This window comes from Bubalus bubalis, chromosome 3, assembly GCF_019923935.1.
Source record: "Bubalus bubalis isolate 160015118507 breed Murrah chromosome 3, NDDB_SH_1, whole genome shotgun sequence".
Classification (NCBI taxonomy): Eukaryota; Metazoa; Chordata; class Mammalia; order Artiodactyla; family Bovidae; genus Bubalus; species Bubalus bubalis.
In genome coordinates this window covers 7806365-7821214 of record NC_059159.1, presented here as the reverse complement: position 1 = coordinate 7821214, position 14850 = coordinate 7806365, and the positions used below count along the sequence as shown (strand labels likewise).

General features: G+C 46.0%; 1 protein-coding gene across 4 annotated transcripts in view; it reads left to right on the top strand.

Annotated features, from left to right (window-relative positions):
* RNF157 (ring finger protein 157) overlaps window positions 1-14850 on the top strand; it is a 74787-nt gene that overhangs the window by 19537 nt on the left and 40400 nt on the right. The window contains exon 1 of one of the 4 annotated variants that reach the window (XM_044938597.2): window positions 1527-1867. The exons of the other annotated variants lie outside the window; for them this stretch is intronic. Within the exon in view, the coding sequence (XP_044794532.2) occupies window positions 1835-1867 (33 nt within the window). The 5' untranslated portion in view covers window positions 1527-1834. Of the gene's footprint in view, window positions 1-1526; window positions 1868-14850 lie in introns of those variants that run through there. 4 annotated transcript variants of the gene reach the window in all.

Genomic DNA, 14850 nt, shown 5'->3' with positions numbered 1-14850 from the left:
AGGAGGGAGGCACAGGGCACAGGCGTGAACGCATTCACATTTCTGTCGAATCAGCAACCATTTACTGAGAAACTGCTGTGTGCCAGGCACTGTGGGAGGCGCTGGGGACACAAAGCTGAAATGAGCATGGTTTGTTCCTCCCCGGGAACAAATAAGGAAGCCAGTCTGGCAGGAGTGGACCTTTCCTGGTGGAGAAGCAAGGCTGGAAAGGTAGGTGGGGGCTCCATTCCCTCAAGGTGTGTTCCACCCTCTCCCACAGGCTCTGGGGGAATACTGAAGTGTTTTAGGCAGATGAGCGCCCCAGAGAAATCATTTGTTTTTTGGTCTTTAGGAAGGTTAATCTGATGACGATTTTCCATCTGGAGCTTTAATTAAAAAGCATTTTGGTTGTTGTTGATGGTTTTTATTGTTTTCTTCCTTTCCATCTGGGCTTCGCTGATGGCTCAGAAGGTAAAGAATCCGTCTGCGATGCAAGAGACCCTAGTTCAATCTCCTGGAGATGGGAATGGCAACCCAGTCCAGTATTCTTGCCTGGAAAATTCCATGGACGGAAAAGCTTAGGGGGGCTATAGTACATGGGGTCACAAAGAGTCAGAAACAACTGAGCGACTAACAACACTTTTCTATCTGGAGTGACAACCCCCCCCCACCACACCCCGGTGCTGTGTGCTCAGTCATGTCCAACTCTTTGTGAGCCCATGAACTATAGCGCCCCCCACCCCACCCCCCACCCCCGCACCCCAGGCTCCTCTGTCCATGGAATTTTCCGGGCAAGAATACTGGAGTGGGAAGCCATTTCCTTCTCCAGGGGATCTTCCCTACTCAGGGATCAAACTTGCATCTCCTGCATTGGTAGATGGATTTTTCACTGTGCCATCTCAGAAACCAATTCTTAGTTGAACAGTACTTTCAAAATACCAAGTACTTTCTGCTTCACAGTCAATTATGACAATTCATACTTATCAAATGTCTACTATCTGATTTTTCTACTGTTACCTTAGCCTTTAGAGTGGAATGATCTTTTTTTCTGCTTGAGCCAGATAAGAACTCCCTTACTTCCTGGAAGTAGGCTCATGCTTGAAAAATAACCCTTTCTTCTCACAGGGACTTGGCCATTTGCATCCGCTTCTTCCTCCCTTTTTTCTTTCCTCTGGTGTCAGAATAGTTTATATACTTTTTTAAAGTGTAGGTTTTTTTAAAAAAACTTTTTCAGGCCATAAAGATGATTTAAAAACAAGGGAACACTTCTTTAGGCTAATTTTGAGGTTTATGCTGGCCGACAAACCTCCCCAAAGTGTAACCGTCTTGTTTACACTTCTGTGAGCCCGGGAATGACCGAGCTCTTCCAGGAGCCCCGGACAGCAGCGTTGACCTTCACTTGCAGGCTTTCTCCCAAAGAAGCCATCAACATTGGCCTTTTTGTTGTTGTTTTTGTGGACTAATCGTTAAACATGCTTCATGTTGCACAGAGCAAATGTTTTCAAAGGAGATCATCATTTCACGTTAAGAAAGCAGATCGGAGTAACTTCAAAGAGGGAGGTGGAAGTAGAGAATGCAACACGTTTCCCTTTGCTGTTTCCCTTTCTTAGTTAATAATAGCTAACATTTAGTGAACCCTTACCATTTGCCAGGCCTGGTTGATCCAAGTTCTCTGTATGTGTTGACTCTTTGTGTCCTTGTTGATGCCAGTTCAAGGGGGATGCACAGTGAGGCGGAACTGAAACGCCAGAGTGTGGAGCAGAGAAAGGTTTACTGCAGGACCGTGCAAGGAGATGGGTGGCTCATGCTGTAAAAAGCCTCAACTCTTCAAAGAGTTTCAGCATAGCACTTTGAAATGGCAGGCGAGGCAGGTGGGCGGTGTTGTGAGGTATGTGATCGCCTTGTGCACAGTTCTCTGACTGGCTGATAAGGAGGGAGCAGGGGGTGTCACAGGGGTTCACTTTATCAGTCCTCAGGCTCCAGGAGTCCTGGGGCTGTGTGCTCGTGGTCATCAAGTAGTTCTTCTATTTGGTGGGAGTTTTTTCAGATCTGCAAAACAACTCAGGAAATTTGCATCACATACTATTATCTAGGTGCTTCAGAGAGGAGCTGAAGCAGAGGATATGGGGGAAGGCCTGTCCAGGGAAGGCCCGCATAGGGTCTTACTCGGTTACATCCTCACACCCTAACAAGGAGGGTCCTGATTTGACGGATGAAAAGCAAGAGACACAAAGAATTGAAGCAAAGATTGCAAAGCCTGGAAGTGACTGACTCAGGATTTGAACCCAGCAGTCCAGCTCCAGAGCCTGGGGTCCTCTGCCCTTTCCTGCTGGTCAGGTTGGGGGTACTCAGGACCCCTGCCCACATCTTATATGTGAGTCTGAGTAGATCCTCGAGGGCAGTTTGTGAAATGTGGAGAGAGTAGCCAGCATGGCCATGACACGTTCTCACAAGTGTCTCTTGAGAGAGTTTGTATTTGGTGTGTAATTCCACCGGCTGACCTGACCTTGGCCGCCTGCTGTTACCGCACGTCAGCTTGTTTAGGGGAAGGCCCAGCGGCTGAAGGCTGACTGGTCACTTGAGTTCTCCAGAGCTGACCTCTACTCTCCGCTAACATATCTCAGTGTCGGTAGACGGGCGTTGGGTTGCAGAGGAAAGAGAACAGCCTTATAAAGCCATCCAGCAGCCCCAGGCAGGAATGGCTCCTCTTTCCAAAGAGATGGGGGCACAATATGTTGAAATAAATGGTTAGATTAAGTTATAAAGGCCATAGACTTCCTGGCTTCTGGGACTTGTCGTATTTCCTGTCATCTTTTGAATGATCAGACTCAGATCGTACCATTCAGCTATGGCTCGGCCTGTAGTTTTTACGGAAGCTCATCTCCCACTTAGGATAATCTATCCATCAAAGTCAGATGTAATATCAAGTCTTCAGGTCAGATTTAAAGAACCAGAGTGTGTATGTGTATGGAAGGATGGTTGAGGAGAGGTCGGAATCAAGATTGCAAATTTTACATACATATTGCAACCCTGGCAGTGAAGATTGCAACCCAAACTCTTTGCAACCCTGGCAAGGGTCCATCACTCAGGCTCTCAAATTACCCTCTTGTAACGGGGAGGCTGTTCTGACTTTGTAGGAATGTCATGCTTGAAAAATGCATTGGAATTGCTAGGGGAAGAGAAGTATGCATCAATGCTAGCTGCATGCACTCGCTAGCCTTTCAGGTTGGATATTTCTGCAATTACAGTTCTGGGTGGAGCACATACTCACTTTTTTTTGTTTTTTTTTAAGTTAGTTGTGAGTTTTTTCTTATTTTATTTCAATTTTTTATTTTCTTGGCCAAGCCACGTGGCAGGTGGGATCTTAGTTCCCAGACTAGGGATTGAACTCATGTCCCTTGCGTTGGAAGCTCAGAGTCTTAACCACTGGACAACCAGACAAATCCCCTCACTGGTTGTTAACTATCTTAAGTAGTGAACAGGGCTTCTACAGGTCCTTCTGCTCTGGTCTCTGTATAGAGGAGGTGAGATGGTGGTGTTTGTACATCACAGTGGAGGCCACCCTCCCCTTCCCTAGGTGGCAGAAGAACTGATGCTGGTTTTTTGGTCCTTTATTGCATCAGATCTTTTTTTTCTTTAAGAGTTTTTTTCCTTTTCTTTTTTTATGGCTGCACTGGATCTTGTTTGCTTTGCTGGGGCTTTCTCTAATTGCCACGAGCAGAGGGCTGCTCTTCTTTGTGGTGCGTGGGTTTCTCGTTGTGGAGGCTTCTCTTATGGTGGAGATCTAGGCACACAGTCTCTGTAATTGTGGCTCCCAGGCTCCAGAGCTCGGGCTTCAATAGCTGTGGCACACAGGCTTAGTATGCTCCATGGCATGTGGAATCCTTCCTGACCAGGGATTGAACCTGTGTCCCCTGCATTGGCAGGTGGATTCCTATCCACTGCAGCACCAGGGAAGTCCTAGATCTTATTTTATTGAGCTAAATTACTGCTAAAACTCTAAATCATTTGGAGGTTTAGTGACCTTAGGATTGTCAGTTATGGAGAGATATCTTGATTCCAGAGGCATTTAAAAAAATATCCATCTTGCTGGAATATTTTAAGAATTCGAACAGTGACAAGTATAGTGCTTTGATTTCCATTTTAGAAAGTTAATTCTTTAAATCAACCCAGAGTGTAGAGCGAGTCAGAAAGAGAAGAAGAGGCCAGTTAGGAAGTCGTAGCTTATCTTACTTTTCAGATAAAAAGTGCATTTATCTAGAGAGAAACACACTCCATAGACAGAGTGTGGGCCATCTCAGAAGGCGAAAATGGCCCAGAAGTCATAGTTTATGTTGGTTAAGAATGAAAAGTGTCTGAACTAGGATATCGACATTAAAAAAAAAAAAAAAAAAAGAGGATCCAAGAGTTCTGAGCAGTTCAAGTTGAGGAAAGGGGAGAAGTCAAGACAGAGGACACGGAGGAGCAGAGCCCCTGGGGGCAGCTACCATTTAAATAGGGCACTCTGCAGGTGTTTAGTCTGAAGGTTGGTTTGTGCCCGGGCCCCAGTGTAACCAGGCAGGTTGGCCACAGGTCCAGTGATATCTACGGCCTTAGAGCCTCTATTCATCTGCGCAGGCTACTGTAACAAAATACCATAGGCTGGGTGGCTTAAACAACAGATACTCATCTTTCATGGTTCTGGAGGCTGAGAAGTCCAGGATCAAGGTGCCAGCAGACCAGGCTGCCAGTGAAGGCCCTCTCTCTTCTTTACTTGCCATGACTGCCTTCTACTGGGTCTTCACACGGCAGAAAGAGCCTGGGGGTTCCCTAGTGGTTAGGATTCTGGGCTTTCACTGCCAAGGGTTGGGTTTCAGTCCCTGGTTGGGGAATTGAGATTGTGCAAGCCTCTCAGTGCAGCCAAAAAGGAAAAAGAGAGAGAATGATAGCTCTCTTTCTGTTCCCATCTTGAGGGGCCCACCCTTATGACTTTATCTAACCGTATGTTGTTGTTTAGTCACTAAGTTGTGTCCGACTCTTTGCGACCCTATGGGCTGTAGCCCCCCAGGCTCCTCTGTCCATGGAATTTCCCAGGAAAGAACACTGGAGTGGGTTGCCAGTTCCTTCTCCAAGGCATGAAAGTAAAAAGTGAAAGGGAAGTTGCTCAGTCATGTCCAACTCTTAGCAACCCCTTGGACTGCAGCCTACCAGGCTCCTCCGCCCATGGGATTTTCCAGGCAAGAGTACTGGCGTGGGGTGCCATCACCTTCTCTGAAGGAAACCCTGTCTAACCTAATTACCTTTCAAAAGCCCCATCTCCACATATAGTCACTTTGGAAGCTGGGCTTCAATGTAGGAACGGGGGCGGGGGCATAATTGAGTCCATTGTTGTTGTTCAGTCGCTAAGTCCTGTCTGACTCTTCAACCCCATGAATTGAGCGTGTCAAGCCTCCCTGTTCTTCACTATCTCCTGGAGTTTGCTCAAACTCATGTCCACTGAGTCAGTGATGCCATGAGTTCATGGCACAATGTAAAGTCCATGGAAGGAGTGTGTGGGTGTGTGTTTGTATTAAATTGGATTTTTTGCCCTTTGTCTATCTTCTTTCCCTCTTCCTTCCTTTTACTACAGCTGTTTTTTATTTTTTTGGACATTCAGTTTGCAGTACATATTTACTTTTCATCTATGGCCCAGCTATTTCTCGTCTCCAAATGTCCATGTAGAGGAAGAACATACTTCCGTGTGTCTCCTCTGCTCTCAGTATTCTCCTGCAGCCCTGATTCACTTTGACACCAGATACGTGTGAGTTTTCCACACATTAGGCAGGAATCATCAGATAAATTATAGCGTGTCTATACTATGAACTAGTACTCAGCCAAAAACAAGGTAGAGCTGTATTTACTGAGATGAAAATGTATCCATTACCACGTCATTTACCAAGAAAAGCAAGTTGCTGTATATAATGTAGAGTCTGGTTTCACTTCTGATAAAAGTATTAGTAACAGTGTATAAAATATTTGTGCATACATTTATGTTGATATTTACTGGTGCATAAAAATACATGAGCACACAGCATTTGAACCTGTGACAGGGGTAACTCTTGGGGCTGCATCAGTGACAGGAGGTACTTTCTTCATATCCTTCTGTGTTGTTTGAATTTTCCCCAGTGGACATGTTTTTATTTTTTAATTGAAAGCATTTATATTTTCTCTAAAAATAGAAAAAGGATTATCGCTAAGCACAGGAAGGAAATAGGCCTAGGAGAGTATATAAAAGTAGGAAAATGAAGGAAGTTCATAGAATAATACTTTTTTTTAGTGAACTGCAGGAAGGGTGTGGTCTGCTGAGTGGGGTTGCATGCTGAATCAATCAATCCTGTCTTTTTGTGACCCCACGGACTGTAGTCCACTAGGCTCCTCTGTCTATGGGATTTCCCAGGCAAAAGTACTGGACTGGGTTGCCATTTTCTCCTCCAGGGAATCTTCCTGAGCCAGGGCTTGAACCTGCATCTCCCAGGTCTCCTGCTCTGCAGGTCCATTCTTTACCACCGAGCACCGGGTTACAATGTGCTAAGAAATGGTTGCGGGCTTATAGAGAAAGACAAAGACATCAGAATCAGCATGGGGAGGAGTAGAGCTGGGAGCTTCAGCCTCTGGGTGTCAAGGTGCAATGATTCACCTTTAGAAATGTCAGATTCAGTGTGACTGGGTCCTGTTTTTAACAACCTGAGAGTCCAAGAAAATCCAGACTATAAAAAAGCTAAACTATGAATATTTATACTTTTAAAATGCGAATAGGGCTTTACAGACCTTTATGTAAGGGTTTTTTTTTAAAAACAGCACTTTTATAATACCTGTCTCCCTACTCCTGGACTCTCCCCAGAGGTGACTACCCGCCCAGTTCGGTATGTTATCTTCTCAATCTTACTTTCATTTTTTAAAACTGTGACAAAATACGCATAACATAAAAGGTATCATCTTAGCGATTTTAAGTATGCCAATGTCAGTACATTGACACTGTTTTACACCCAAGCTCCAGAACTCTTTTCATCTTGCAAAACTGAAACTCTGTCCCCGTTAAATACGAACTCGCCCTTTTCCTTTTCTAAGAATTTGACTTCTAGAGAAGTCTGTATCATGGAGTCTTACAGTATTTGTCTTTTTGTGACTTATTTCATTGAGCATAATGTTTTCAAGGTTCATCCAGGTTGTAGCCTATATCAGAATTTCCTTCTTTTTTAAAAAAAAAAAGTGTCAATGGCTGTACCAGGTGGTAGTTGTGGCATTAAGGAAATTTTAGTTGAGGCACGTGGGAGTCTTGTCTTGCAAACTCTTAGTTGCAGTATATGAGATCTAGTTCCCTGACTAGGGATCGAACCCAGGCCCCATTTTTTGGGAGCTTGAAGTCTTAGCCACTGGGCTACCAGAATTCTGGCAGTCCCAGAATCTCCTTCCTTTTTAAGGCTGAGCAATATTCCAGTATATAGGTAGACCACATTTTGTTTATCCTTTCATCTGTCAATAGACACTTGGGTTGCTTCCTCCTCTTGGCTGTTGTGAATAATACTGCTAAGAACATGAGTGTTACGTTCCATCTTTAAGGCACACATGCCACTATTGGCCTAGGGAAGAGGACGATTCACTTTTAGAAATTATGTAAATAAAATTATTGTACATCTTCAGTTTTGAAATGTAACTCGTTTTTCGTCGTTACCCCTTGGCTTTGGGCTAAGATGTGTGCTAGTCGCTGAGTCGTGTTGGACTCTCTGCGATGCCATGGACTGTATAGCCTGCCAGTCTCTGTCCACGGGATTTCCCAGGCAAGAATACTGGAGTGGGTAGCCTTTCCTTTCTCCAGGGGATTTTCCCAACCTAGGGATTGAACCCAGGTCTCCTGCATTGCAGGCAGATTCTTTACCATCTGAGTGACCTATTCTATTTATGTTAGCTTGTAATTCTTAATAAAGATGAAGAAATCATTTCAAATGCATTCTTTTAGGGAAAGTTGCTGCCTACCGCTTTAGTTCAGTTCAGTTCAGTCACTCAGTCGTGTCCGACTCTTTGCGACCCCATGAATCACAGCACGCCAGGCCTCCCTGTCCATCACCAACTCCCGGAGTTCACTCAAACTCACATTCATCGAGTCCGTGATGCCATCCAGCCATCTCATCCTCTTTTGTCCCCTTTTCCTCCTGCCCTCAATCCCTCCCAGCATCAGGGTCTTTTCCAATGAGTCAGCTCTTCGCATGAGGTGGCCAAAGTACTGGAATTTCAGCTTTAGCATCATTCCTTCCAAAGAACACCCAGGACTGATCTCCTTTAAGATGGACTGGTTGGATCTCCTTGCAGTCCAGGGGACTCTCAAGAGTCTTCTCCAACACCACAGTTCAAAAGCATCAGTTCTTTGGCGCTCAGCCTTCTTCACAGTCCAACTCTCACATCCATACATGACCACAGGAAAAACCATAGCCTTGACTAGACGGACCTTTGTTGGCAAAGTAATGTCTCTGCTTTTGAATATGCTATCTAGGTGGGTCATAACTTTCCTTCCAAGGAGTAAGCATCTTTTAATTTCATGGCTGCAATCCTACCACTTAGTGAATAAATATTGAATGTGCAAACAAAGACTTTTGCAGTGTGCAGATGCCATCCTATCGTATTTCCAAATACTGAAGGACTATAACCAAATTGTAGATTTTATTCAAGAGTTAGCTTCAACTGTCTCTTGATTCCAGAGATAACATTAAAAAACTGGTACTTTTGTTTTAAAATGTATTTATTTATTTGATGGTATTGGGTCTCAGTTGAGACACATGGGGTCTTCGTTACATCACACAGGAGCTTGCATTGCTGTGCACAGACCCTAGCTGTGGCACTGGGGCTCAGCAGCTGTGGCCTGTGGGCTTAGCTGCTCCACTGCATGTGGGGCTTTAGTTCCCTACTCAGGGATCAAACCTGTGCCCCCTGCTTTGAAAGGTGAATTCTTAACCACTGGACCCCCAGGGAAGTCCCATGCTGGTTACTTTTACGTGCAGTGTAGGACAGATTTATGTTTTAGGTAAATAAAAGCATAAAAAATAAGAGTGTGTGTCATGTTAGCTCCACCTTTGGAAAATAAATTATAACATAAAAAAGACAGCTTTGAAAGCTAATCGGTTGAGTCCAAGCGTTTGCTATAGTACTTGGCACGAAGAAGGGATTTTTAATGTGACTTCTGTGCTGGTTTTCCACCCTGAGACCTCTGTTTTATGGAGCTGAGTTTCTGTAGGTGACGGGTCGTGGGATGGGAAAGCATTCCACTGGTGCGACAGGGCAGGAGAGTGGCGGGGGGCCCTGAACACACCGTCAGGTTCACTGTGAGGTCCCAGTGATGAGGAGGAGTGTCCCAAAGATGTCAGGTCAGCTGACAATGACTGTTCTGCCACCTGCTCCTTTTTTTTTTTTTTAAGCTTTCTTTTCTGGAAACAAAAGCCATCTGCTTTTAATTTACTTTCTTTTTTTTTTTTTAATTTTAACTTTTGTATTGGGAGTTGTGAAATATTTGTATGGAAGTATATAAACCACATATCTACTGTTAAAGAAACTATAAACAAACACCCTTGGATTCACCACCCAGATCAAGAAATGAAGCATTGCCAGCACCTTCGCAGTCCACCCTGTGCGGGACCCTGGTCACAGCTTTATCGAGATATAATTCACTGTGGATTTCTCCACAGAAGCATTACCATCTTTCCCGTGGTAGTTAATAAGTATCTTGGGGAAGTTAGTTGGAAACTACTGTCTAGATGTCTTCTCTTTTTAATGCGAAAACCACTCACTGAGTTTGCTCCTTTCTTCACATAAAGGTGCTTCACTGGCTGAGGTTAGTGAACTAGGACTTTGCTTATATTGGATCTAGTGCATCGCTGAAAGATTCAAGACAGAGACTGTGATTCTATCTGTCTGGTATGTCGGGTTCAAGGTATAGTCTTATGGAATTAGAGGTGTAGAAAGGAGTGGCAAGGTAACCTGAAATTACGAGAAAAAGGAAAACAGAAAATTCCCTAGAGAAGAAACATTGCTGGAGATGAACAAGGAACAGGAACAGTGTTTAGGGACTTCCCTGGTGGGCCAGTGGCTACAACTCCGCACTCCTGGTGCAGAGGGGCCTGAGCTGGCTCCCTGATCAGGGAACTAGATCCTGCATGCCACAACTCAGAGTTCGCACGCTGCAACTAAGACCTGGTGCAGCCAAATAAATAAATAAGTAAATAAAAAAAAAAAAGAAGGGGCTTCCCTGGTGGCTCAGTGTAACCAATCTGCCTGCCAATGCAGGAGATACAGATTTGATCCCTGGTCTGGGAAGATCCCACATGCCGTGGAGCAAGTCAGCTCCTGTGCCCCAACTACTGAGCTTGTGTTCTGGAGCCGGAGAGCCTCAACCACTGAGCCCTCGTGTGGCAGTTACTAAAGCCCTTGCAGCCTAGAGCCCGCGCTCCACTACAAGAGAAGCTATCACAATGAGAAGCCCGTGCATCACGACTAGAGAGTAGCCCCCACTCACCGCAACTAGAGAAAAAGCCCAAGCAGCAAGGAAGAGCCAGCACAGCCCAAACTAAAATAAATCTAAAGAAGAAGAAGAAGAAGAGGGCCTGATCTGTGAGGCAGAATCAGTGTAGTCTCTAGGCTTTGGTACTCAGACTGTGTGCCCGGCCCTCTCAAAGGACACAGCCGGCTCATGGCTTTTCCTGCTGTATGTGGCAGACCCTTTCTAGTACGCCAGCTCCTCTAGGTCCCATGCTGGTTCCTTTTACATGCAGTGTAGGATAGATTATGTTTTAGGTAAATAAAAGCCTAAAATAAAGAGACTTAACGGTATGTGTAATGTTAACTCCACCTTTGGAAAATAAAAAGACAGCTTTGAAAGCTAGTTGGTTGAGTCCAAGCGTTTGCTACAGTACTTGGCACTAAGAAGGGATTTTTAAAGTGACTTCTGTGCTGGTTTTCCACCCTGAGACCTCTGTTTTATGGAGCTGAGTTTCTGTAGGTGACAGGTTGTGGGATGGGAAAGGGTTCCACTGGTGTGACAGGGCAGGAGGGTGGCGGGGGGCCCTGAGCCACACCGTTGGGTTCACTCTGAGGTCCCAGTGACCTCAAGGTCTGTTTTTCCAAAGAGTGCTGTGCCAGTTCTGGAATCATTTAGTGTGGTCCATTGCTCTTCTGGGGTTCCCTGGTGGCTCAGAGGGAAAACGATCTGCCTGCAGTGCAGGAGACCTGGGTTCAATCCCTGGGTTGGGAAGATCCTCTGGAGAAGGGAACAGCTACCCACTCCAGTATTTTGGCCTGGAGGATTCCATGGACAGAGGAGCCTGGCAGGCTGTAGTCCATGGGGTCGCAAAGAGTCAGACACGACTGAGTGACCTTCACTTTCACTTCACTGTTGCTCTTCCAGGCTCCTAAGAAGGCCCCCGCCCCAGCACATGAGACCCTGACGTTTGCCAGGGTGTTCCTGGGAGGATGTCCTCAGCGGCTCTTCCCCATCCTGCTTTATATTCCGCACCCCTGACTGATACCGCAGGACCCACGCATCCTTTCAGCTCCTGCCTCTGTGCACGTTAGCCCGATCCCCTGGGGTGTTTGGAATGATGATCCCAGCAACCCCATTGGGTGATGCTGAGATTTCACCCTCATTATGGTCTAGTGGCCAGGAGGGAGGTGGGGGCGGTCCTGAGTAGGGCAGGCAGTGTCTTGTAAGAGGCTTGTCTTATTTGAGACTGCCGCTGTGGTCTTCAAGCAAGGGGGATTCCTCTGTTTTCCAAGGAGAGGGAGTCAGCCGCTTTGTGGGCCCAGGTAATCTGGGGTTTGAGGTTCTCAAGTAAATAGACACAGACACCCCCATCCTGAGGCTTCCCAGGTGACTCAGTGGTAAAACAACCTGCCTGCCAATGCAAGGGATGCAAGGAGAAGGAAATGGTAACCCACCCCAGTATTCTTGCCTGGAAAATTCCATGGACAGAGGAACCTGGCAGGCTACAGTCCATGGGGTCGCAAAGAGTCAGACACGATTGAGTGACCGAGCACGACACACATCCCCATCTCAAGCCTTAGAGTTCACGCCTTTCCATCAGGGCCTTGACTTTGATGTAACAGCCTTGCCTGGACTGAGTTCACCCTTCTTAGTTTTTTTTTGCTGTGCTGGGTCTATGTTGCCTTGCAGGCTTTCTCTAGTTGCAGGGAGTGGGGGTCACTCTCTAGTTGCAGTGCTTGGCCTTCTCATTGCAGTGGCTTCTCTTGTGGAGCTTAGGCTTTAGGGCGCGCAGGCTCAGTGGTTGTGGAGCACCGGCTTAGTGCTCCAGGGCAACTTCCTGGACCAGGGATCGAACCCGTGTCCCCTGCATTGGCAGGCAGACTCTTTTAGTCACTGGACCGCCAGGGAAGTCCTTCTTCTTGGTTCTGCCACTCCTTAATATCAGGTGCTGTGCCTGCGGGGGGTGAGTGCTTTTAGGCCGTCTGTCATACTTGGCTTCACGTCGTCATATCTGAGATTGTCTTTTTCCATTTTCATTGGACAGATGATTTTTAATATCAGCCACCCAGTCCCACGGTGCTTCTTGTGGCTGTTTCTTCTGCATCTCCAGTACCAGAGACATGAAACTGGTCAGTGTGCGCCCCCCACCCCCGCCACAGGTCATAGGACCCCAGGGACCTTCACCCCACTGATGGGTCCACGTCACCATCTGGCAGGTGAACGACCCACCACCTCCAGAATCCCACCTGCCGAGTCCACTTCCATAGGCAACGTCTGATGCCACCTGTTCTAAGGCAGACTCTCTGGAAGCAAACCTGCATTGGAGATCTTTATGAAAACTGTTTATTGAAGGAATGCTCTTTGGAGAAGAGGTAAAACGGAAGCCAGATGGTGCAGGGGAGCATAATCAGCAACAGTGTGGTCTTGGCAGAGTCTAGCTCCAGCCTGGTCCCTCGGAAAAGCTCTGGAGTGCAGCTTGCACCACAGAATCCCCCCATCTCGAGGACAGGGGGCTGGCCTTTTGTACCCCCTGCCCTGCTGCTGTGAACCTTCTATTGTATGAATTTTGTTCAGCATGAAAGTGAAAGTGTTACTTGCTTAGTCACACGACTCTTTTGCAGCCCCATGGACTGTAGCCCGCCAGGCTCCTCTGTCACTGGGATTCTCCAGGCAAGAATACTAGAGTAGGTGGCCATTCCCTTCTCCAGGCGATCTGCCCAACCCAGGGATTGAACTCAGGTCTCCAGCATTGCAGGCAGATTCTTTACCATCTGAGCCACCAGGGAAGCCTTCGTTCAACATATGCATGCATGTTTGTTAGGTGTATGCTCATGCTTGGCATTGCTGGGGCACCCAGTATGCTGTAGAAGACTCTGCCAGACAGTTTTCCAAAGCAACTCTGCCAATTTTACTCCTACTAGGAGTGTTTGGGGTCCCTGGCACCTCATTATTTTCCATCTTTTTCATCTTAGCTATTCTGGTGGGAATGCACAATTGATTTCCATTTTCTGGATGACACAAGAGGTTGAGTACTTTTTTTTTTTTCCTTAGTTTTTTTTTTTTTTGAAGTGAACCATTTTTAAAGTCTTTTCTTGAATTTGTTACAATATTGCTTCTGCTCTATTTTTATTTTTTTGGCCATGAAGCATGTGGGACCTTAGTCCCCTGACCAGGGATCCAGCCCATAGCCCCATCATTGGGAGGTGAAGTCTTAACCGCTGAACCACCAGGGAAGTCCCAGTGAGCCTGAGCACCTTTACATGTGTTTAGTGGCCATTTGGATCCATCCTTGGAAAAGTGTCAGTTCAAACCTTTTTTCTTAGCGCAGCTGCTTTTTCTTCCTTAGGAAGGAAATAACAGGGCGGCATGAGTCTTTGCTCAGATAAATACATTGCAAATATCTTCTCCTAGTCTCTGCTTGCTTTTCACTGTCTCTTTTAAAAAAATTATTTATGAGAGTTTCCTGGTAGCCTGGTGGTTAGGATTCGGTGCTTTCACTGCTGTGGCCCAGATTCAATCCCTGGTCAGGGAACCAAGATCCCACAAGCCATGCAGCCAAAAATAAAATAAACAAATACATTTTATTGAGACATAATTGACAGGTAACTATTGTGTTAGTGTGAGGTGAACAACCTGTTGACTTGACACATTTTTATATTGCAATATGATTACCACCAAACGCGGCTGCTAATACCCACCTGAGGGCATGCCGTTCTTATTTCTTTTCTGTGGTGAGAAAGTGTTTAAGACCTAGTCTCTTAGCAGCTTTGAAGTTCAATGCCTTTTTCATTCTTTTCATGGTATTTTTAGTTGAGCAGAAGTTCTAAAGGTTAATGTAGTCCAGTTTATCCACTTTTTTCTTATATGGTAGAACTTTTTTGTATCCTATTTAAGGAATGTTTCAAATACCAAAATCATGAAGATGTTTTGGTTTTCCTCTAACAACTTTGTTTGACCTTTCACATTTAGGCTTGTCATCCACCTGGAATTGACCTGGGGGTGTGCTGTGAAGTAGGGGCCAAGGTTCTTTTTTGGGGTTTTTTTTGGTACTTATGTATTTGGCTACTCTGGTCTTAGTTGTGGCAAGCAGGATCTTAGTTGCAGCATAGTTACCTGCTGCTGCTGCTACGTTGCTTCAGTCGTGTCCGACTCTGTGCGACCCCATAGACGGCAGCCCACCAGGCTCCCCCGTTCCTGGGATTCTCCAGGCAAGAACACTGGAGTGGGTTGCCATTTCCTTCTCCAATGCATGAAAGTGAAAAGTGAAAGGGAAGTCGCTCAGTAGTGTCCGACTCTTAGCGACCCCATGGACTGTAGCCCACCAGGCTCCTCCATCCATGGGATTTTCCAGGCAAGAGTACTGGAGTGGGGTGCCAGGGATCAAACCC